General features: G+C 47.2%; 1 protein-coding gene across 2 annotated transcripts in view; it reads right to left on the bottom strand.

Moving 5' to 3' along the window:
• Positions 1-928: 928 nt before the first annotated feature.
• LOC137439908 (sarcoplasmic/endoplasmic reticulum calcium ATPase 2) overlaps positions 929-25,130 on the bottom strand; it is a 119,085-nt gene continuing 94,883 nt past the window's right edge. The window contains exons 12-23 of one of the 2 annotated variants that reach the window (XM_068136134.2): positions 24,250-24,381; positions 22,330-22,455; positions 21,533-21,751; positions 21,131-21,253; positions 20,652-20,864; positions 19,772-19,992; positions 5,840-6,042; positions 5,636-5,721; positions 4,794-4,927; positions 4,505-4,622; positions 4,303-4,420; positions 929-1,848 (exon numbers count right to left, since the gene is read on the bottom strand). In XM_068136134.2, coding sequence (XP_067992235.1) covers positions 1,826-1,848; positions 4,303-4,420; positions 4,505-4,622; positions 4,794-4,927; positions 5,636-5,721; positions 5,840-6,042; positions 19,772-19,992; positions 20,652-20,864; positions 21,131-21,253; positions 21,533-21,751; positions 22,330-22,455; positions 24,250-24,381 — 1,716 coding nt within the window. In that variant the 3' untranslated portion in view covers positions 929-1,825. Of the gene's footprint in view, positions 1,849-3,674; positions 4,421-4,504; positions 4,623-4,793; positions 4,928-5,635; positions 5,722-5,839; positions 6,043-19,771; positions 19,993-20,651; positions 20,865-21,130; positions 21,254-21,532; positions 21,752-22,329; positions 22,456-24,249; positions 24,382-25,130 lie in introns of those variants that run through there. The other variant, XM_068136133.2, reaches the window with a different exon arrangement.

The following is a 25,130-nucleotide window of genomic DNA, read 5'->3' as shown; positions in this document are numbered from 1 at the left end:
AGTTGGTATTTCAAAAAGTGGAATTGGGGTGAAATTATCGGGGATAGAAAAGATCAAGGTTTTGGATGGGGGAAGATAAGAGATGGTGGTGAACAGCTGTTTTAAAAACCTGGAGGGTGGAGTGGGATTGAAGAGAGTGAGGGAGTTTGTTCCAGAGGCGGGAGAAAAGAGGAATGAAGGAGTGAAGGAACAAGATATCTCAAAAAGTTGTGGATGGATTCCGACGAAGTTTGGCAGAGATGTAGCGTACGTGACAAGGACGAAACGAATAGATTTTGGTGAAGATCCGGATCCGGCTACTAGAATTATTTTTTTATTTTTAAGTGATTCTTCACCATTGGGAGATTGGGCCAAAAACGATACATAGCAGGATATCTCAAAAAGTTATGGATGTATTTGGACGAGATTTGTTGGAGAGGTTGTTGGACCGAGTGCCTTTCTCGTTTGCTATTGCTATTATTAGGGGTGCGGGCACTTATCCAACCAAGATAATCTAGTTTTGTATTTTTAATTAATTTTCTGAAATTTGTAGAATTTCTTTTTCACTTGGAAGCTGTGGGTTACGATGTGTAAATAAAGGTGGAAAAGCATTTTTAAACGCTAATTTAAGCATTTTAATTCCAGGTTATAAGATGGCAAAAGGTGAAAATTTTGAAAGGAGGTGTAGACTTTCTCGAGGCATTGTACTTGTATCAAGTGTGATCAAAATCCCTTCGGTGGTTCACGAGTTATCTCGGGAAGGAAAATCTGCTGCGGACGGACGACCCAAAATCAATGCCTCGGGGGCCAAAAAACAAGGTCCATTCCAATATTTAATGTTGCACTCAGGACCCCTGACGACATGGCAGAGGGGCAGAACGTGACGTGGAAAGTTGGTTTTCAAAACCCATTCCTCTGGTTCCTTAACGCAAGATAACACGAGCAGCAATAACAGTGAAGTCCACAATGGGCATTTTATTAACCTTAGGAATACAAAGCCCATGTCCAGTACATCAACAGTGGTTAACAAAGGCAGTGTATTTACAATTTCCCACAAGTACAATAAAATTTCAGACATTCTTGAAGACACATATTTATTTTATCTTTTTTTTTTTTACTCCATAACCTTCATACTTGCATTCTAAGGTAATGTGAAGTCTTTCGTTCTTTTTTCAAGTACCGGCTGCGACATTTCAATTATCTACACAATGTGTCTGACAATTCCCACTGCGAAGGACCACAGCAGACTTTGGGAGAGAAATTGCACAAGAAAAACCCTTTCGTTTTTTTTGAGGGTTAGGGTGGTACCCCCTGCTCCCCCCTGACCCATATTCGCACCTTGTGCTAACGGAACTGTACGAGTTTATACACACAAACGTACACACAAAGTGGTTGTTAAATTTCATTTTAAATATAAAACTGATCCACAATATCCATGGGCGTTTTATGTCCAATTGGGGATGATTTAACCCTCCAAGCCGCCTCTCTTTCCCTTAATTTCATTTCAAAAACCTCTACGGTAACTACAGCAAACTTCTGCACCGAATAGCCAGGGACAGCGAGGCATGCGTACGTACATGTACTACTATGCGACCTGTAAGCAAATGTGCACCCGAAGACGGGTAGGTTTCCATGAACGACTTGAGGAACGCCCAATCACTGGTTCTTTTAACTTACAATATGTAAGATGTCCAACAACAAGGGGTCCTTTTTTTTTTGAAAGACAGAAAAAAACCAAAAAAAAACCGACCAACAGGAGACATGCAGCGTCTTGTCTGCTCGGAAATGGGCTCATGCAAGACTACACCTTTCGATTCTCATATATGGAGGCTGGCGCGAAGAGCACTTATTTACTATTTCCAGCGTATCCTAGAGGAGAAAAAAAAAAGAAAATACAAGTTACAGCAGAAAAAGAAGAAGTGAGAGCAAAAAAAAATGTAACAAAATAAAATGATAAATAAAATTGCAGCAGAATAAGGTGCAGGAAAGCTCGCTTGTGTATCGTGCAGCATGATTTCCAATCTGACGTCCAAAAATCAGGATTCCTGCTTTTGTGACCATGCATTGGGATAGTCCGAGAACATGGACCCGCTTCGGTTTTCGCAATTTGTGCTTCCAAGCAAAGCCGGTACTATGGGCGCCGTGCACAGAAAGCTTGTGGCCAGCAATGATAATCCGAGGCAAGGCTCTGGGTTATGACGATCCATTTTAGAAACTGAACCCGATTACAGGTTATAAGAAGACGGGGCGGAAACGGACCCTCGCAGGTTACCGGGAAACGGAGCAATGCGTCGGTGAAGTGCACGCACTTTAAACCAGTCAACAAAAGGGCTCGCGTGGAACTCTTTTGCTCAGGTTCACCAAAATGTTAGGTCACACTTCACACGATATAAGAGAAAGAAGCCGTGATTGAACGGAATGGCAAGTCCACGGCACGGCACGTTAACACACGACCTACCGGTACCGGTGTGGCCTCGCGGAGCCGAGGCGTGTTCAAATACAAAAACACAAAGCGTCCATGTTAGCACTAAGCTTTCTCCCGTGCACATGCAACATGCGTCGGGTTACCTCTGTCTTTTTAACTTACAAACCACTGCTCACAGCTCTATTAAAAAAAAGGATTAAGCTGCTGAAGGGAGTGGGGAAGAAACAGTGAAAAGTTATATCCACACATCAAATGATGACACATTCCACTATGTTAGAAGCAAAACGTGGTTACGTCTCATGGTTAAAAAAACAACAACAACAACCTGCAAGGATGACAGTTGCAGGACTCACGTGGCTTTATGTACATGTGCATTGTGTAAGCGAGAGTTTTTGGAAACTCTTCACAAGGGTTGAATAAACAAAAAGAACCCTCGGTGGACATTATATACATTCTGAGACCAGGAAAGCTGTTTTTAGAATCATGTGGCAGCCAAAACTACTTTACTTGGTCAGGATGCGAGAAAAACAAGTTTATCTCTGTACACGTAAAAATTTTATTCTACGCATGGAGGAGTCTTCATTACATGGAATCTTTAAACTGCTAACTGCCTTAATAAAAATTCATACCTAAAGAAATTCAAATAAATACTTCCTCTTTAAAATGCATGGAAGGATATTTTAAACAACAGAAGACTCCTTTCAAAACTCATCAATCCCACTCCCCGGCTCCTCCCACCAACAAGCCCCTCCCACCCACATGCCACCACCACCACCCCACATTTTCTGTACAAGCCTAACTGCGTGTCAAGCACAAAACACGTGATGATAAATTGACGTCCCGCAATTCGTCCCGGGAAATGAATGAACGGGTCACCAAATCAGTGACCGGTGGTTCATGGCGGCAGCCAATGCCGCGTTTGAAAATGGCACAAATGTTGGTGAAATAAGAATCCTCAAGTTTTAAATGTTTCAACCCCATTCGGAGAGACGAATGCAGGGTAGTCAATTTCCAAACTCGAGCACACATGGAAGATCGGGTAAACGAGGAGCATGTGGCCCAATATGACTCGGACCCTGTCTAGTCTAACCATATACTTGTGAAGAAGAGCAAAAGCAAAGAAAAACGTGCCAAACTCGCACATACAGCATGCTTTTAGATGGCCCAGGAAAGAAATGAGGGGAAAGGGTGGGGGTGAAAAGAAAGGGGGTGGGGGTGAAAAGAAAGGGAGTGGGGGGGGGGGGGGTGGCGTGAGGAGGAGTTCAATCTCCTCATTTGTTTTGTTTTTTAATGTTTTGTTCTTTTAACGAAAATGGCAAGCCATGAAAAAAGGGCCGAGATTTAGGAGGCAAAGATACACCATGACGATTTCAAGCACACCGTGCAAGTGGACAGGTCGAAAGTGCCGTTAAAAAGGTCAAACAGGACAGGGGTCAGAGGTGAAACAACACGCAAGTTTGCAAGCAAGCCACATAGTGACTTCCAAAACAAAGCAAACCGGTTAGATCATTCAAACACATGAAGATAAACTTGATCACCACCCATTTAGTTTTCAGCAGCTCGGGTGCTCGGTGTGGAGACTTGGGGGGGGAGAAAATTGGATGTTATATACTATATAGGGTGAGCAAAATTAGGAGGATAAGACAATAAGCAAAAATAAGGAAGGACAAAAGATAGACTGGCAAGAGAGAAAGGAACAACATTTTCTGGAGGAAGACAGCAGTTGGTTGTTGCACGTCAAGACCAAAAAAGCTTGCAGAGGTTAGTGTCAACACTGTAAAGCCACACAAGGAGCGGCCCTACGATGACCACAAAAGGCCAGGAGATGCCCCGGCTCAAGGTATTCGGTCTGGTCTCGTCGTGGTCAACACAATGCAGTGGTGGCAAAGCCTCTTTACCCTCCACATAGTTCCTGGCAGAAAACTTGAGTGTCTCATCGAGGAGAATGACGGGGAAGGAAATCTTGAGGACAGTGACCCACTGCTCCAGTGACAGGGGCGTGATCTGGAACACCAACTGGAGAGGGACGGAGAATCAGCAATGGTTACACCGGATCGCCTTGCCTCGAAGTAGGGAATAAACAAAAGGGTGAGCAATTACCGGCAACGGTTCCACATAGAGGATGAGAAAATGCAGCGACATTGAGAGGCCAATGGCTCCAACAAGCCAGATGTTATCCCATGGCGGCATCTTCAGAAGAGACTGATTCTCTGAGAGGCTGCAGGAAACAAAATTAATGTTTGATAAAAATAAATAAAATAAATTGATCATGAGGATAACAAAAAGGGGGAAAAATCGGAATGATTAATTTTGGTGTTTCTTTATAATGTATTCTACATTTAATCCAAAGCAAATGTAGAAACGGGTAGTCGAGAGAGGCACGGATCACCTGTTTAGTGCATTGCACATCTCTATGGTAACCAACACAGACAAGGCCATTGTCATGGGGGTCGGTGATTCAAAGACATCGCACTCCACACCGTCAAAGTCCGGGTTATCTGGAGTGCATTGCATGTAGTGACTCTGCGAGAGGACGGCATGTGCGTGCATTATGGAGTCACGTGGAAAAGGGCACACGAGTTCACGAGCAAAGCAGAGCAAACGCCAAAATTGCAGTTGATTACAGAAGTGAGAACTTTAGTTACTCATCGAGACGCGATTGATTATGATCTTTGGAACAAATTGTATTTAATTTCCGACAATGTGACAAAATCATTCTGTACCATCTGAGGTATCAAATAACAAAACAAAAGTAACATCTGGATCGGCCACCAGCACATCCATCGCTCGTGATACCGAGACCCCAGGTTCAAGTTCCATCATGACCTCCACCTCCATCCCCCATTTGCACTGTTCACCAAAGTCCTTGCGATTCAGGTAAAAGTGCAATGATGTCTCACATTGTCCTTGTTCAGTATGTGATGTGCATAAGCTTTTCCACGAGCCAAGTTGTAACAAAAACTATAAAGTATCCTTGCTTACACAATACACACTTTCCTCAAGTCCTCTCATTGTATTCCATGTTCCTCAAATCCACACAAGGAATTTAAGCTAATTGGGTGGCATGTTGGCAATTACTCAGCTGCTAATTGCACGCAGCGTTTATGCAATGAACGTACTCCATTCAGCGACAATGAATGCAAAAGAATGTGTTCCTCATTTATGCAATACGCGTACTCTTTAATACGAGATGCAGCAACTCAAGCAGTACAAGCATGGGTTTAGACTCACAAGCTGGTAGTAGGTGACCTTGGGACCATCGTTGGCTGCCATGAACCACCAGGCTGCTGCACCGACAGTGGCTGAACCGACGTACCCTAAAGGAACAAAAGCCCCAATAATATTCCATAGTGTCTCAGCTGAATTCATTTTTTTTCTCTTTAGATGTCATAGTATGTGATTAAAGGTCTCAAAAGTCTTCCTTGAGAGCTGCACCTCCAATGGCGAGGTAACGGAAGAAGAGCCAGCCAGAGATGAGTGACTCCTTGGGGTTGCGAGGGGGCTTGTTCATGATATCAAGGTCAGGTGGATTGAAGCCCAGTGCAGTGGCAGGCAGTCCATCCGTCACAAGATTTACCCAGAGAAGCTGCACAGGAATGAGGGCTTCAGGAAAGCCGAGTGCTGCTGTCAGAAATATACTGACATGGAAATTGAGGGGGGGGGGGGGGAATTAACAGGGTAGGCAGGTGAGGAGATCGTACAAGGAAGGCAAAGCAGGAGAAACAACAAAAGAGGAAGGGTTAGCATCCCGTGCAGGAATAGTTACAAACCCACCACTGTCAATCAATCTCCAACATGCATGCAACCACAAGGATTTTCAAAAAGTGACAAAAAAATTACAGAGTAAATTTACAAGACTTTTTTTAGCAAGTACATGGGAAGCAGCAGAGTTGAAACCAAGGCCAGATGTGAAAAAAAAAAAATGCTGTGCAGGCTCAAAATGAAACAGAAATGGCTTGGGGTGGAGGGGGGGAGAGGAACAGGCCCCAAGAAATGAGCAACTGAATGTGACAGGGGACATGGAAAGGTTCCAGGCATCCTACGTCGGTGTTCAGGAGAAAGCAAAATCGCCGGGGAGAGAAAGCAAAACTCGAGCAGGCAAAGCAGTGCTGGCCTACTGTTCTGTGGCATAATTTTGTCTGTCAGAGTTTTTTTAATGCAGAGTCGAGGCTCGTGGAGGAGCTAGAACATAGAACAAAAGGAATAGTAGGAGAGGGAGAAAACACACAACAGCAGGGCTGAGTGACAAAATAGAGAGACTGGCCTCTTGAAGGCCTTTGTTTCCACAAAGCTGAGAAAGACGTGAGGCAGGGGCGCCAACCCAAAAGGAGGGCAGCACTTCATCAAGCTACAGATGAAGGCCTTGTAGGTGGATAAAAGTTCAGGTGTGCCAATGAAAGACTTTACATGATGGAAGTTGCCAGTTGGCTGGCTTCAGAGGCCAACTTATTGGTGTGGTCTGTCCAAGAAAGATAATGGCTGATAGTGAGACTCAGGAGTTTGAATGAGTGAACTTTTTCAAGAGGATTGTTAAGAAAGCAGATATGAGGGTTTGCCAAATAGTCCTTTTGGAGAAAAAGTGAGTGCATGGGTTATCTCAGCATTCAAAGACATATTCCAAGCGTTTTACCAGCTCATGATTCTCTCAAGATCTACAGAGAGGGAAGAATCTCCTGCTTGTCTGTCAGAAGGATGGGGATGTTACTGCATTCATCATTGCAGAGATTTGAGTCATCAGCAAAGAGATAAAGGGATTTTACCGGTCGTCAAATATTGTTGATGAAGATTAGGTTGGGGCCCAGGACACTACCTTGGGGCACTCCAGCCTTGACGGGTAGAGAAGATGAAATGATCCATTTGAGAGTCACACAAGTACGAAAATGGAGGAAATCAGTAAGCCAATTGTGGAGTTGGCATTGGATGCCACCGACGGGGAGTTTGGAGAGCAAGGTGGGATGCCAGACTGTATCGAATGCTTGAGATGTGTCTAGACTCTAGAGAGACAGCCATGATCTCATGTCTGACATTGAGGGTCTCTATCCATTGTTGGAAGAGCAGAAGCAGCATGTCTAAGGTAGAGTGAGTAACCTGGTCTGAAGATCAGGCCATTGGAGAAGCGGAAGGATTTGATGTCAACAGTGATTATGGATTTCATGACCGAGCTGATGATTGGAAGTAAACTGAAAGGTCGAGTGAAGGGGATTGTTTTTTGCACCTTGTTTATTTTATACATTAATGCTGCGCGACTTCCAAGCAGATGGAAGATGACCTCGGCCAAATTATACGGTGAAAAAAGAAAGGAAATAAAAAAAATATATAGAGGAAAAAAAAGAGCAGAAAGGGTATATTATACAAGAGCAGCAAAGCTGGGTTTTAAAACATGTGAGCTGATGCCGTCAATCTCGTTGCAGAATCAGTCGGGGAATCTAATAAACTTCTCCACCTTTTCAGATGCAAAAGACAGTGTCCAGCAGCAGGTGGGTGCGACAGGGTATGATGGGTACAGACAGCGATGGGTGGGGACACAAGGTTTGGAAGCAAACACAGAATTGAGGCAATCAGCCTTTTCACGAGCGGAGTCGGCTGTGGGGCCATTTGAAATGCGGGAAGGGATGGAAGAGGAGCATACAGACTGAACAAGGCGCCACCATCTTAGAGGTGCTAAATGTACATGCTCCTCCACAAGTCTAATCTCTCAAATAAATAAATAAACAAGAAAGAGCAATCAGAGATTGCAGACCCTCACCACAGTGTTTTTAATGGTGTTTAAGGCATTTGTGTTGAAACAAATATGGCGGCCGAACCATGTGACTGATGATGTCATCATTTTTTTTTTTTCCCACTAATTTATCCCGAGATGATGCTCAATAAATTTCATCTTGATCGGATGAAGTTTTGTACTTGTCGAATTATGACATCATAATAAAGGCACCTATGGCATCATCATTACCCTCGCCAGAGGAGAGGGTATTGCATTTGAGTCCGTTTGTTAGTCTGTTTGTCCGCACAGAATAAATATGATTTTCTCTGCAACCGTTGGTCCGATTGACAGGAAATTTTCACCATAGGTGCAACTCCACCTGTAGAATTTTAAAAATAATTATGACGTCATCGGTCACGTGGTTCGGCCGCCATCTTGGAAAAACAGAAAAACGTTGCACCTCTATATCTCCGAAAGCGCTAAATAGAAAAAATTGAGACATGGCTCATTGTAAATAACTCTCCATGGGCAATAAAATATGTTAATGATGATGTCATAGGTGCCTCCACTATGACGTCATAATTCGACAAGTACAAAACATCATCCAATCAAGATGGAATTTAAGCATAATCTCGGAAAAAATTCGTTTAGGAAAAAAAATAATGACGTCTGGTCACGTGGTTTGGCCGCCATATTTGTTTTAACACAAAAGCCTTAAAAACCACTGAAAATACATCCTGGCGAGGGTTTGCAATCTCTGATTGCTCTTTTTCTTGTTGAATGAATATGAAAGAATGATCGTTTTAAGGCCATTTTCCCCCGCTAGAACGGGGGTTAGCCTTGCGGGCCCCATGACAATCATGGTTCCCTGTTTGAGGCAATGTTTTTATGGCCGGATGCCCTTCCTGACGCCAACCTTTTGTCCCGCTCTTACGATGCGCAGGGATACAGTGTGCCTATTCTGAATCGGGGTACACACCGTGATCATTCATCCCAGCAAGCTGGTACTCAATTTGCCGACCTCGGAAGGATGACAGGCTGAGTCAACCCCCCTGGCGTTAATTCAGCGATCGACCGGGATTCGAACCCAGGATCCCAAGCCGGCACCCTAACCGCTAAGCCAACACCAGGCTATCATATGACATCATAATAGAGGCAATTTTTCTTGTTAATATATTGTTGCGGATATGGGATTTGCATCCATCCATATCCGCTTGTAAATATTCCCCTATTTCCTCAATACTTCCCAACTATCCCCAATCCCCCATTCCCTAGTCCCATTTTCTGTAAACAACACTCTGTAGACCCGACCTCCCCCTATTTCCCCCCATTAAATGTCGCATCCAGGTCCACCGCATCTCACGTAGACAACTATAGGACATCTTGCTAGTTATTCTTAGTCTATGTTAGTTAAGGATTCGTTTCCATTAATTCTGACCCTTCGTTGCACCAGAATGTGATTGTATGGCACCGTTAGGAAGTTTAGGACCTCCCAATACCTCCCCGCAGCTCTTCCTCACGGTTCAGAAACAACAACAACAACAACAGCAACGGCGGCGGCGTGCACAGGGAGTGCGCATCCTCACTCCGGCTTGGTTGGTAGGGGGTGTTGGGAGGGCATGAGGCCTTCCCAGCGAGCCGCCATCGAACATGTGCTCGACGGGGTTACCAAATAGGGGCTCCCTGTCAGCTCCTCGTCAAGGGCGGAGCCCGGTAACCCCCGCACCCAATGGAAGCGGCGGACCGGTCCCATCTGGGGCGGAGCCAAACAGCCGAGGGCATGTCACCCCCCGCTGAGCATGCGCAGGAAGAGGGAGGTGACGTCAGATGCGCGCTGAGCTTGGAGAAAGAAAGACGCCACCTCCGAGCGCTGTGAGGCCTCCCTGCATCTCTTGGACCGTGCTTGATCCTGTCCCCGAGCCAAGGTGCACCTTGTGCTATCGAACTACCTGTCCTTCCCTGCCATCAATCCCTGTGTAAGTCAGCCTTGTTCCGTTTGGCTGTGGTCTGTCTGGGATAAGATAAGACTGTAACTAAGTGCCTATCTCTTCTGTGCCTTTACCTCACTACCTTGTAATCTACCCCTTTTCTCCCCCACTGTAATTATATCCTCCTCCGGAGGTCTTGAGAACTGTACCCCTTGCGTCGTTTCATTTATCCCAGTCGTTGTGTCCTTTCCAATCATTGATTTAGCGTAGCGCGATTTGGTCAACGTTTGGGTGGAATCGGGGTCTAGTCGGGGAATAACTGTTAGGTCGCGGTAATACACCACCGCTCGGTCGAAATAACATCTAACCGCGATCCGTAACAATTGTTGTCAGGAGTTGGGATTCGAACCTGGGACTAAATTTATTTAGCCCAAATTTTGGACACCAATTGTGTTATTACCGTAACAATTGGTGTCGAGGAGTGAGATTCGAGGCCCGAACCAAATTTTAAAAAAAACATCTAGGAAAAAATTTGGTCAAAATTATAAAGACACCGAAATTTGATTTTGTTTTACAAAAAAAACCCCGAATTTTGAAAGTCGCGCTATGGCAGATCAAGACGGCTGGGTTCCGGTAGAGGAGAGTGAGGCAGGGTCGATCCAGGACCAAATTGAGGGACATGAGGAGAGCGAAGCAGTGAGGGCGGCAGGTTCGCAAGATGGCGCTCTCGCGCACGAGGTTGCCGGCGCGCAAAATGGCGCCTCGCACATGGCTACGGCGGCCGCACCCGCTGCACAAGTGGGAGGGATGGCCCAAATGCAGGCCCTCATGGAGCAATTTATGGTACAAATGCAGGCGTCCCTCAACCTGCAGAAGGACGAGATGAGGGCTAATAGTCAGCAATTGGGGACCCAGATGGATGCTCAGAGTGAGCAATTAAGAGACGGGTTAAACAATATGGGAAATAAATTTGAGAGATTAGACAATGGGATAGAAGGGATGAAACATGGGTTAACGGGGGTGGAAAATAGAATGGCTGCCCAGGAGAATCAGATAGAGGGAGTGAAAAAGGGGTTAGAGGGGTTAGAAAACAGTATGGAAGGCAAATTGAGGGACATGAGGGACCAAGCGGAAAGGGAAGTTTAAAAAATGGGGCAGCAGATAGAGGGGGTTAGAATGGGGGTAGAAACTAAATTGGATGCTCACAGGGAGGAAATGGAGCAGATGAGGGTGGCATCTGGGCAGGAGATGCAAGTGATGGGAGAGGAGATCAGAAGAGGTGTGAGTGAGGAGGTCGGAGGAGTGCGCGAGGAGGTGAGGCACTGTAAGGAGCGCATGGAGAAGGAGGTGAGAAAGGGGACTGTAAAATTGCAAGGTGGTATAGAGGAGTTGACGCTGGAAGTAGAACAACTGACAGTGGGACAAAAGGAGTTGGGGGACCAGGTAAAGAAGAACACAGCGGTAATAGAGGGTTTAAAATCGACACAGAAGGAGATGAAAAAGGACGTAGGGGTAATTAAAAAAGAGTGTCAGACGGAACATGAGGACCTGACGAGGAAAATGAACAAGGTGGTAGAGGTGATGGAGGTTAAAGAGCGGGAGGTGCGGGAGCACATAGAAAAAAATAAGGTGGAGTTAGAGGAAGAACTTAAGGGGGCGCACGAGGAGATGAAGGAGGTGAAGCAGAAATTAGAAGAAGTGGAAGAAGGGGTGAGCGAAATTAAGAAGCGACGGAGAGAGGATAAGAAAGAGATAAAGGAGGAAGTAAAAGAATTGGTCCAAAGTCTGTGTTCGGATCGTGATGATGTGCTCATTAACCGGATGAGGGATTCGCAGGTGATGGAGGAGAAGCGAAGAGAAAGAGGACCCGGTGTAAGTGGTGACCAATATGGTCATGCGTATGATGCGCCAGGTGATTTAATAAGCTTGGGGGTCGAGATGGACCCGGATGTTCGTGAGAGGCCAAGAGTGAGGTGTATGGCTGGTCCGGAGGGTATGGAACGAGGGTGCGAGCGAGAGGGTCCGGTGATGGGAGAGGTGCGAGGTGTGAGTGAGCAAGGTTGTGGTGGTATGGAATGGGTAGCAGGTTGCGGAAGTGTGACCCATGCATCGACACCAACAGGGGTAGTTTTTAGAGGGACAGGGGAGGCACGGGAGCCCCTTGGGGGTAATGTACTGTGGGGGCCCGGCCGGTTCGGCCCCGCGCTGACCCCGCAAGGGGCGACGCACGGGGTCCGGCAGGCGGGCAGCGACTCACATACGAGGTGGTCCCACAAAGTCCCACTCGCGCCGTATGACGGTGGGTAAGGGTGGCATCCCTGCCACCCTTCCCATGAGAAGGGGCAAAGGAGCACTAGGTTATGGGGTGAATGGCAGTGAAAACTAGCCCGGGTGGGTTAGGATATTGTGTGTAGGGATCTAGCGAAGATGACATTAGGTAACGTTAAGGTTTAGATAGTGACTGATACCTGTAGTGGGGACGTAGTAGCTTAGTGTTTGATAATGACGAGGGAGCGCAATAGTTTAAAGGGACGACTGGGAAGCGCAAGTTTCAGAGGGGAGTAGTTAGATGAGATGATGCTGTGTGAGAACTGGACAGGTGTGTGGAGCAGTGTATGAGTAGTGAGTGTTGTGGATCAGCGCGAATGCGCTTGGGGGAGAGAAGGGTGCAGGCGGCACCAAGTATGAGAGCACAGGTATGCAAGTACAGGTGTGTGGAATATATGGAGCAGAGAATGAGTGGTGTGGAGAGAGTTGGAGTAAGTGGTACGGAGTGGTGTGCATGGTGCGAAGGTGTGGATGGGGGAAGAGTGGACCCCTTTTCACGAGTACCCGGGGAGGGTAGTTTAAAGAATAGTTAGAAGGTATAGGTAAATTGTGGTTGTATATTGGCATTTGTGGTGCGGTTGCAGAATGGTATTGTGGATGGGTGCATTGGTGTGGTGAAATTGGCTGGTCGTGTGGCCTGTTAGTATGAGTGTGAATGGTTGGGCACTCCGCCACTGTTAGATGTCGGCCAGGTGAGGCCGCAGGTGGGCTCTGGGAGCCGTTAGTGCCAGTGGGTGCCTGAGGATCCCGGGTGTGGATCGGGCAGGCCGTGCCAGAGAGGGCACTGAGGGGGTGAGAGTGCGAGAGGGCCTTCCCCAGTTAGTTAGGTTAGGGTGAGGAGCAGGTAAGCTCGGTAGGCAACAACAGTGGTGGAGGTGTGCAGGTGGGCGGACCAGCTGGGAGCGTCAAACGACCCAGCCACCGAAATTGTGCGGGGGCACCGAGTGTTGAATCGGGGGAGTGAGACCTCAAATTGAGAGGCACCACAGTTTGGTCAATGGGAATTGGTTTTTAGAACCCATAGTGTAAGTTGGCCAATGGATTGGCAGGGAAAGACCCCGGGTAATGTAAAGTTGTTAAAGTCATTTAGGAAATAGTTAGGATTGATGAACCTGTCGCACCATACGCAGCCACTTACGTGAGGTGGTGATGATGACTCCACACCTGTGTTCCTTTGTTCTGTGTTGCAGGAAATGAGAATTGCTGTGTAGATTTCTGAGACGCATCATGACGTGGATGAGACATTGGGGTGATTCCATCTCTCCCTCCTTAGGAGGGACTGATGATGAATTGGTGATGGCAAATTTTGATGTTGAGTTGGAGATGGCAAATTTTGATGAGAGTTGGAAATGGCAAATTTGATTGGTTAGGAGGGAGAGAAGACGAATTTGGTTTATGGGAGGAACGGGGAAGACAGTAGGGACGTTTGTTGATGTGTAAAGTAGATGTTTATGGGTAGTGTTGTGTTTTGTGGATACAGTAAGGGGTAAGGGAGGGGCAATGTAGGTTACCTGGTGGGGGGGGGGGGGGGGGGCGTACGGTAGGAACGTACCTGTCTCACCTGGTTCCCATGTGCCCCCAGTGTGCATTACCTTGAATTGCGTGCACTTTTGCGCCCTTACCACCTTACTCACTTGTCTTCTTTTGTCTCCCACCTCCGAGGATCTGGCTTTGGGGCAGAGAGAGAGGAGAGAGAGGTGCTGGCTCCGCAGTTGTGGGCCTGTACTTCCGCTGCTTGCTGCCTGGATCGATACACCATATGGACCGCAATTTTTGTGGCCGCCCACAATGGACCGCAGTTCTTTTGCGGTCAAGCACCACCCGTGGATGGACCTCTGGGTCAACGTGGCACCTATGCCATACAGGTGAACCACTTTTAGTTGGCCCCCCTGACGGCCACAATTTAGAAATGGACGCAGTTGGCGCCTTTCTTTATTTCTAAAGAAGCCAGAAGGCCAAGTGCACTCCAAGAAGGCAAGACCAGCGGCAGAACATCGGCCGGCTGCGACACCACCGGTGACTATGAACACTTTATTGGTGCACCGGATGGTGCTGACTGTGCGTATGGGGTGGTGCTTTTGGTGCTTGGACGGGGTGCTCTGCACATTATTAAAGGCCGTAGGGCCACAGGGCACTCATGGGTTGGTGTATCGATGCTGGCATGCGTGCTCTCTCTCTATGCATAACATCTGCATGTGTTCCTCAAAGAACAGGTCCTGGATCGTAGTGTAAATATCAGTCTAGTATAAATGATGCTCCCTACCGGCTGTATGTTTAGTTTGAGGATGCTTTCCGCGATTCGGTTATCCTGTGGGTGTGTTTCTGTTAGGAGAAGGGTGCAACGTCGCAGGGGGACATATTTACTCATTTGTGAACATCTGTAAAACTGTCGCACTCAGGGTTGAGTTAATAGTAGAGGGAACTACATCTGAGTGCCACACTAACGTAGGTAAAAATTTATCGGGTCGGAACGCCCCGAGGTAGAGAAGGGTGCAATGTTGCGGATATGGGATTTGCATCCATCCATATCCGCTTGTAAATATTCCCCTATTTCCTCAATACTTCCCAACTATCCCCAATCCCCCATTCCCTAGTCCCATTTTCTGTAAACAACACTCTGTAGACCCGACCTCCCCCTATTTCCCCCCATTAAATGTCGCATCTAGGTCCACCGCATCTCACGTAGACAACTATAGGACATCTTGCTAGTTATTCTTCGTCTATGTTAGTTAAGGATTCGTTTCCATTAATTCTGACCCTTCGTTGCACCAGAATGTGATTGTATGGCACCGTTAGGAAGTTTAGGACCTCCCAATACCTCCCCGCAGCTCTTCCTCACGGTTCAGAAACAACAACAACAACAACAGCAACGGCGGCGGCGTGCACAGGGAGTGCACGTCCTCACTCCGGCTTGGTTGGTAGGGGGTGTTGGGAGGGCATGAGGCCTTCCCAGCGAGCCGCCATCGAACATGTGCTCGACGGGGTTACCAAATAGGGGCTCCCTGTCAGCTCCTCGTCAAGGGCGGAGCCCGGTAACCCCCGCACCCAATGGAAGCGGTGGACCGGTCCCATCTGGGGCGGAGCCAACCAGCCGAGGGCGTGTCACTCCCCGCTGAGCATGCGCAGGAAGAGGGAGGTGACGTCAGATGCGCGCTGAGCTTGGAGAAAGAAAGACGCCACCTCCGAGCGCTGTGAGGCCTCCCTGCATCTCTTGGACCGTGCTTGATCCTGTCCCCGAGCCAAGGTGCACGTTGTGCTATCGAACTACCTGTCCTTCCCTGCCATCAATCCCTGTGTAAGTCAGCCTTGTTCCGTTTGTCTGTGGTCTGTCTGGGATAAGATAAGACTGTAACTAAGTGCCTATCTCTTCTGTGCCTTTACCTCACTACCTTGTAATCTACCCCTTTTCTCCCCCACTGTAATTATATCCTCCTCCGGAGGTCTTGAGAACTGTACCCCTTGCGTCGTTTCATTTATCCCAGTCGTTGTGTCCTTTCCAATCATTGATTTAGCGTAGCGCGATTTGGTCAACGTTTGGGTGGAATCGGGGTCTAGTCGGGGAATAACTGTTAGGTCGCGGTAATACACCACCGCTCGGTCGAAATAACATCTAACCGCGATCCGTAACAATATGTTATTCCCCATGGAGTGTTCTTCACAATGAGCCATGTCTCAATTTTTTCTATGCACCGCTTTCGGAGATATAGAGGTGCAAATATTTTTGGTTTTTCCAAGGTGGCGGCCTAACCACGTGATCCCTATGACGTCGTAATTATTATTAAAAAATTATACAGGTGGAGTTGCACCTATGGTGAAAATGTCCTGTTGTTGTTGTTGTTAATCGGACCAACGGTTGCAGAGAAAATCATATTTATTCTGTGCAGACAAAGAAACGGACTGAAATGCAATACCCTCTCCTCTGGTGAGGGTAACTAGATGGTATTCATAGAATACTTACCCTGCGCAGTCAACTTGGTGCAAGCCAACTCTTCTGTTTTTGAACGTTTTTTTTTCTTCTTAAATCCAATATGGCTGCCAAACCACGTGAGCGATTACATCATAAATTTATACTCTCTAATATAATTGTTGCGTAGATCATGCTCAAGAAATTAAAAACTGATCAGACTAAGCGTTGTCCCTGTATAATTATGACGTCACAATGAAGGCACCAATGACGTCGTTAACACTTATTCCCCATGCGGAGTTCTTTACAATGGGCCACGTTTCAATTTTTTCCATGGAGCGGTTTTGGAGATGTGGAGGTGCAACGTTTTTTTTTTTTTCCAAGATGGCGCCTGTACCACGGGACCTATGACGTCATAATTATAATGAAAATATTCTGCAGGAGGAAACGCTCCAATGGGTGAAATTTTGGTGTCAATCGGACGAAGAATTGCAGAGAAAATTTTTTCATACTGATGGAATCAAGCGTTGTACTTGTTGAATTATGATATCATAATTAAGCTACCGATGACATAATCATTAACATATCTTATTCCCCATAGGAAGTACTTGACAATGAGCCATGTTTAAATTTTTTTTCCATGGAGCGGTTTGGGAGATAGTACAACATGCATTTTAAGGCCATTTTCCCTGCTAGAGCGGGGGTTAGCCTTGCGGTCCCCATGACAATCTTCTCCATTTTGCCCTATTTTCTGCATCTCTCCTTGTTAACCCCCTTGCCCGCATTTCTTCTTCCACCATCTTTAGCCAAGTCTTTCTCGGTCTTCCCCGTCCTCTACTTCCTTCTACATCAATTTCCATCACTCTTCTCAACCAGTCACTTTCATCCTTCCTCAACACATGACCAAACCATGGTTTGGTCATGTGGGAGATAGTGGTGTAACGTTTTTCGATTTTTCCAAGATGGCATCTATACCACGTGACTTATGACGTCATAATTATCAATAAAAAAAATTCTACAGGAGAAGGTGCTCCCATGGTACAAATTTCGTATCCATCGGACAAACAGTTGCAGAGGAAAAAAAAAATTCATACTGATCAGATCAAGCATTGCACTTGTTGAATTATGACGTCATAATAAAGGCATCGATGACATCATCATCAACATGTCTTATTCCCTGTGGGGAGTACTTGACAATGAAACTTGTTTCAACTTTTTCCATTGGGCAGTTTTTTGTTTTTTTTTGGTTTTTTGTATACTGAATCGAGGCTCGTGAAAGAGCTAACATTTATTTCACAAACAAATCAAGCAGACAAACAAAATATACAAAAAGAGGGAGCGGAAGACAAGATGGGGAGAGAAGGGGAAGCACACAACCACAACATTTGAGAGCAGGGAGAAGTGTGGGAGGGAGAGGGCTTGGGGGCAGGAGGCATGGGAAGGGGGGGGGGGGGAGGGGGGAGAGGTATAAAACACAAGGGGACCGAAATTAGCGGGGGTAGAAAAGATCAAGGTTTTGGATGGGGGAGGATAAGAGATGGTGGTGAACAGCTGTTTTAAAGACCTGGAGGGTGGAGTGGGATTGAAGAGAGTGAGGGAGTTTGTTCCAGAGGTGGGAGAAAAGAGGAATGAAGGAGTGAAGGTGAGCAGAAAGTCTTGATTTTGGCAGTTTAACCATAAGAGGGTTGCAGGCAGATCTTGTGCGACCTGTAGGAATATTTGGGGGACAGAGCCCAGAGAGAGCTGGGGGGGCAAGGCCAGAGAGGAGTCGGTAGAAGACGGAAAGACCACCAACCTGCCTGCGGTGAGTGAGTGAAAGGCCCTTGGAGTTAGCTTCATCGCGGGAGATTCCAATGATTCTGAACGCTTTGGTTTCAACAGCGTGAAGACGATCTAGGTGTGAGGCAGGAGCACCAGACCAGAGGGGAGAGCAGTATTCCATAGAGCTGCGGATGAAAGCCTTGTATGTGGTGAGGAGCCCAGGTGTGCCAAAGAAGGACTTCGCAGTCGGCGACTGGCTTTGGAGGCCAGATTTGAAATGTGGTTCTCCCAGGAAAGATCATGGCAAATAGTGAGACCCAAAAGCTTGAGTGACAGAACTTCTTGGAGAGGATTATTCAGAAAGTGGATGGGAGGGTTTTCCAGTCGGTCTTTTCGGAGAGACATCGTAAGAGTGTGAGATTTATCAGGATTGAAAGACATGTTCCATTTGTTTGCCCAGTCTGTGATTTTGTCCAGGTCTGCAGAGAGTGAGGAGGCTGCAGACTGCCGATCTGAGGGATGAGGAATGGAGCGACAGAGAGTAGAGTCGTCAGCAAAGAGATAGAGAGGATTTTCAAGAGAGTCAGAGAGATCATTGATGAAGACCAGAAAAAGCACAGGGCCCAGAACACTACCTTGGGGAACTCCAGCCTGAACAGGAAGAGGAGATGAGAGAAACCCATTCAGCGCCACACGTTGACTACGACCAGAGAGGAAGTCCGCCAGCCATGCGTGGAGATTTCCATGGATACCAAAGGAGGAGAGTTTGGTGAGCAGAGCAGGGTGCCAGACCGTATGAAGACCGTATGAAGTTTGGGAGATAGGGAGGTGTAACGTTTTTCCAAGATGGCTTCCGTACCCTATGACGTGACCTATGACGTCATAATTATGAATAACAAAATTCTACATGCGGTGGGGCTCCTATGATAAAAAAAAATTCGTGACAATCGGATCAAAGGTTGCTGAGAAAATGAATTTTAAAAATGCAGACATGCCACACGTATGGACGCACCCGAATGCCTAACCCTGCTTTTCGCTTTGCGAGTGCAGGGTAACTACAAAGTACAAATTAATATAAAAGTTCCTCAATGTGCCTATTGATGCGCCTACACTGTCCAGCCTTACCCATTTTGCATGAAATTCATGCTTTTGTGTGTCACTTGGGACGAAATTGGTCAGCGTTTTCCATCCCACATGCCATTAACCAAACACTGCGTCAGTGCGTCATTAAAGGAAATAGACATTTCTATTTCAGCACTATATGCCTGGGCCTTAGGCCAAAGGAGGGAAAACGCCATAGGCCAACTGGTAAACGTGGAGGCGACACAGCTCAGTTGCATTGACATTCAGGGGGTCGAGGAGCCTTCAGGAAGTCTGCCAAGGTATGCAGGCTGTGGTTGTGTAGGGCAACGGTAGTACACAAACCAAGAGACGTGTTTTTTGTGTGGTTGGCCAGAGTATGCATGCCAGAAAAAAACATCGTAGTTTTGATCAATATTGGAAAGTCTTTGAGAAGACACCATGCACAGAATTTCAAGTGGACAATGAGCGACAGAATTGATACAAAAGCAACGAGTTAATCTGTCCAAAAATGGGTAAATGATACTCCTCCACCAAGTGGCAAATTTAAATAGCAGATGCAGGATGATACCGTCACTGCCCAACCATCATCTTATATTTAGCGATGACAGGTAAGGTGAGGGACTGTCACTTATTGTTTGCACGCCTTCCCTGGTGAGCCTCACCAGACAACCTCGCCAACGTTGGAGGAAATGAGGTAGCGAATGAACTGTTTCATGTTGTTGTAGATGGCACGACCCTCCTCCACAGCAGCAACTATCGTGGAGAAGTTGTCATCAGCAAGCACCATTTCTGAGGCCGATTTGGCCACGGCGGTGCCGGAACCCATCGCAATGCCAATCTCAGCCTTCTTTAGTGCTGGGGCATCATTGACGCCATCTCCAGTCTGCCCAGCAAGGTGGTATATGGGTAGAAATGAGGGTACAAGGTGAATGGAATTCCCAGCAGAGACATGTACTGTAGTACAGCGTTGGACTATGCTGAATGGTTATCGATCTGCCGTTATTTTAAAAGTGTTGAAGATCAATTTTAAGCTAAACCTACTGGAAAATTTTAAGCTATTCACCTTCACTCTTTCATTCCTCTTCTCTCCCACCACTGGAACAAACTCCCCCACTATCTTCAATCACACTCCTCCCTCCAGGTCTTTAAAACAGCTGTTCACCATCTCTTATCTTCCCCCATCCAAAACCTTGATCTTTTCTACCCCCGTTAATTCACCCCAGATCCACTTTTTTGAAATACCGACTTCTTTCCTGGAAGTCCTAGCAGTGTCCATGTGAAGTGAAGTCCTAGCAGTGAAGTCCATGTGTTTTTTACCACTCCCACCCACCCTCCCTCCCCCTTCCCATGCCTCCACCCCACCCCCCAAGCCCTCTCCCTCCCACAGATCTTCCGATGTCCCTGCTCTCCATCTTGTCTCCCACTCCCATGTGTTTTATGTGTCAGTTTGTCTTTTTTATTGATCAATGTTAGCTCTTACACGAGCCTCGATCTTGTATACAAAAAAAAACAACAACAAAAAAAACATTAAGGTGGACGTACCATGGCAGTGATTTCGTCGAAGCCTTGAAGGAATTCTACAATTTTGGACTTGTGCGTGGGTTCAACGCGGGCAAAGCATCGGCCATGTCGGCATGCGTGGCTCTGTTCATCGCCGGGCAGATCGTCAAACTCACGACCTGTGTAAGCCATCCTGGCAACGTCCTCGTTCTCACCAAAAATACCAATTCTGCGGCAAATGGCGATGGCTGTGCCCTAGCATGATGGACGGGTATCGGAAAAGCACTTCAGAGCGGTGGTTTGCATTTGAAGTATAAAAGCGCCGAGTACATAGCCATCAGCCGGAAACCACCCACCCAATGAAAATGCAATTTAGAGTGGGGTTGAAGGTCAAAGTTCAACACACTAACAAAATGTCTCCCAACATTCAAAGCTCAACTTCCATCATCGAGTTCAGTCTCTAGGACATAACTAAGCAGCTGTGGGCAAAATTAACATACTTGTATGGTTGTGCATTTTACCTTGTTATCACCGGTTATCATGATGACACGGATTCCAGCTTCACGGCACAGTGCGATCGAGCCCAACACCTCTTTCCTCGGTGGGTCCAGCATTCCGACACAGCCCACAAATGTGAGATCCGACTACAAATCAAGAACAGTGCTTACAATAAAGCAAGGTTGTGATTATCGGTGCAGTAAAACCTAAAAATAACAATGGGCCCGTTGGATAAGCTTATAATTAATCAACAACACAACAACAACAATCGACAAGCAATATAAGCCACGATGGCATCTGTCTGTAACATTGCCAGCATTAATCATGCGGGTGAAGATTTGGCTTTGAGCCAATGTTTCGCCATAAATGGTCCTCAAACTTGACAGTCAATATGATGTGGTATGTGCATGCGAATTCCAATGCACCTCGTAATCAGGAAAGCAATTCGATTCCTCCAAGTTCATGTCCTCACGGCGAGGGGGTGCGTCACGCGTTGCCAGAGCCAGGCAGCGCAGGGTGTCACGCCCTGTGCCGTATTCCCTGATCACAGAGAGGATTTTATCCTTCACCGCAGGTACGAGCGGCAACTTGGCCGTGCCTACCCTCACGTGGGTGCACCGATCGATGACTCCCTCCGGGGCACCCTAAACAGGAGACACCGCCACCCAGGTCAAGACGGGAAACGTTACATGAACCCGTTTTAGAGATGAGTAAACATGGACGGAACTGCACAAACGAAACAAACATCTATCATGAGTAGATAACATCGGTACAGCTACAAAAATTACCTGCTTCCTGCCTGCACCAATTGCTTGGGAAAAAGACATCATTACGTACTGTACCAAAATAAAAAACAAAAACAAAAATAAACAAGTTTTGTGGTGGGGGGTGGGGGGGGGGTGGAGGGAGGATGGGAACAAGAACTGCAGCAACAGGGGGTAACCTGAGCTAATCTCTCTAACATGCAACAACCTCTCTCCATTAGGATAAAAAGGCCATACAAAGTGCCCAGCTTCTGTAACATAAATGCATGTAAAAGTACATCACAAGACAATGGAGATAACACCATAACGCGCAAGTAAGAAAATTGCATGAGGTAAGGTTAATGACAAAAAAACGAGATTTGTTAAGATTCACCAAAGGAAGCTTCGATACAAGTAGGCAGGTACATAGGAGTAATTAACAAGATAGTGGTAACGCACTGCAGAAACACAACCCTCACCTTCACAAACATCCTGTTTCCCATGGAGGAACGGGATGGTTTAGTGGGCGAGCAAAATACAGACATTGACTTGCGATCTCGTGAAAACTCCAATGTAAACTGTTTCTTCATGAGTTGTAGAATTACCTAGGGGAGAGGGGGTGGTGGGGAATGAGTAGAATCACACCAACACAGAAGACAAAGTTTCAAGAGGGCAAAACAATGAGCTATGAGGGAAGGAGGAGGGTGAGTGCAGGTTTGGTGGTGAGCGCAGGTTTGGTGGTGAGCGCAGGTTTGGTGGTGAGCGCAGGTTTGGTGGTGAGCGCAGGCTTGGTGGTGAGCGCAGGTTTCATGGTGCACAGGTTTGGTGGTGAGCGCAGGTTTGGTGGTGAGCGCAGGTTTGGTGGTGAGCGCACGTTCGGTGGTGAGCGCAGGTTCGGTGGTGAGCGCAGGTTCGGTGGTGAGCGCAGCTTCGGTGGTGAGCGCAGCTTCGGTGGTGAGCGCAGGTTTGGTGGTGAGCGCATGTTTGGTGGTGAGCGCATGTTTGGTGGTGAGCGCAGGTTTGGTGGTGAGCGCAGGTTTGGTGGTGAGCGCAGGTTCGGTGGTAAGCGCAGGTTTGGTGGTGAGCACATGTTTGGTGTTGAGCACAGGTTTGGTGGTGAGCGCAGGTTCGGTGGTGAGCGCAGGTTCGGTGGTGAGCGCAGGTTTGGTGGTGAGCGCAGGTTTGGTGGTGAGTGCAGGTTTGGTGGTGAGCGCAGGTTTGGTGGTGAGCGCATGTTTGGTGTTGAGCGCATGTTTGGTGGTGAGCGCATGTTTGGTGGTAAGCGCAGGTTTGGTGGTGAGCACATGTTTGGTGTTGAGCACAGGTTTGGTGGTGAGCGCAGGTTCGGTGGTGAGCGCAGGTTCGGTGGTGAGCGCAGGTTTGGTGGTGAGCGCAGGTTTGGTGGTGAGTGCAGGTTTGGTGGTGAGCGCAGGTTTGGTGGTGAGCGCATGTTTGGTGTTGAGCGCATGTTTGGTGGTGAGCGCAGGTTTGGTGGTGAGCACAGGTTTCGTGGTGAGCGCAGGTTTCGTGGTGAGCGCAGGTTTCGTGGTGAGCGCATGTTTGGTGGTGAGCACATGTTTGGTGGTGAGCACAGGTTTCGTGGTGAGCGCAGGTTTCGTGGTGAGCGCAGGTTTGGTGGTGAGCGCAGGTTTGGTGGTGAGTGCAGGTTTGGTGTTGAGCACAGGTTTGGTGGTGAGCGCAGGTTCGGTGGTGAGCGCAGGTTCGGTGGTGAGCGCAGGTTTGGTGGTGAGCGCAGGTTTGGTGGTGAGTGCAGGTTTGGTGGTGAGCGCAGGTTTGGTGGTGAGCGCATGTTTGGTGTTGAGCGCATGTTTGGTGGTGAGCGCATGTTTGGTGGTAAGCGCAGGTTTGGTGGTGAGCACATGTTTGGTGTTGAGCACAGGTTTGGTGGTGAGCGCAGGTTCGGTGGTGAGCGCAGGTTCGGTGGTGAGCGCAGGTTTGGTGGTGAGCGCAGGTTTGGTGGTGAGTGCAGGTTTGGTGGTGAGCGCAGGTTTGGTGGTGAGCGCATGTTTGGTGTTGAGCGCATGTTTGGTGGTGAGCGCAGGTTTCGTGGTGAGCGCAGGTTTCGTGGTGAGCGCAGGTTTCGTGGTGAGCGCAGGTTTCGTGGTGAGCGCAGGTTTCGTGGTGACTTTATGATGGATGATACAAGTCTTAAGTGCCACTATTTATTTAGTTTGCATGATGTCTCCATGAAAGGTACTTAAAAGAGGGACCGTTCACAAAAATATTAAAATGCTCAAAAAATACTTAATGGGAAAACAAGGAAATAGAATGTATACACACACTTGTGCACACATTGGCAATGTTGCTTTTTATCAGCAAGATTTTCCTTTTCATCAACCCCTTCTCTCCCCCACCCTGCGATTTAATGCTATACTCACTCCATTGCATGCCATGGCACGGTCCACTTTGGATAGGCCTCCAACGGTTGTGTTAAAAACATTCATCTTTTCCACCAGGCAAGTGAGGGCTGTTTCTGTGGCCTCTCCAACCTTCTCATAAACTCCCTTTGCCTGCAGGCAAACGATACAATAATACAACTTAAACAGTAATCTTGTAAAATAACACACTGCACAATCCAAAATAGGCTGCAATTCTGATGGCTGCTAAACAATGGTTCACAAAGTAACATTTTGTCCAAGTGCTTGTGGCTGAACAAATAAATAAATAAAGAGCTTTCCCCCTTTAAAATTTGAATCGAGAGGCTTATGTGGGCAATGCAAGGGAGATATAAAATGCACACACACACTTTGTATGGAGTGGCAGGACAGCCTCAAGGTATGCGCACTCACCTGTAAGCAATCTAGCCTGGGTTTGAATCCCGACCTAGCTATAAACTGTCATCCCGGTGTTTCACAGGCAGGGATACACGTTAAACTGGGCGTCCCATCTGCACACATTCGTTGATGAACGTTGAACATCCCATGATGTCCTTCGCAAACAGTAGTTGAGCTATCGCAGGCACCCTGGCTAAATTCCAAAATCCTGCACCCCCCAGTCAAGTATCCTGTATTGGATTGGCCAACCACCCAGACTGCTTTGGCAGAGCCGACTCTCTGGATACAGGATGGTGCTCACCTTCAGCCATTCTGTGGTCTATCTAAATTCTAAGGCCTACTACTAGTAATATTAGGACTTCAACAAACATTGCCTGGCCACCTAATATCAGGTTCAAAGTATTATTAATCACATGGACTCCATGATGTGTTTGTCAGACAACAACGCGTTACTACAGAGGATTATGAAGAAGAATTATTAAACA

Source organism: Myxine glutinosa, chromosome 14 (assembly GCF_964187855.1).
Source record: "Myxine glutinosa chromosome 14, kmMyxGlut1.1, whole genome shotgun sequence".
Taxonomy (NCBI): Eukaryota; Metazoa; Chordata; class Myxini; order Myxiniformes; family Myxinidae; genus Myxine; species Myxine glutinosa.
This window is presented reverse-complemented; position numbering and strand designations above follow the sequence as displayed.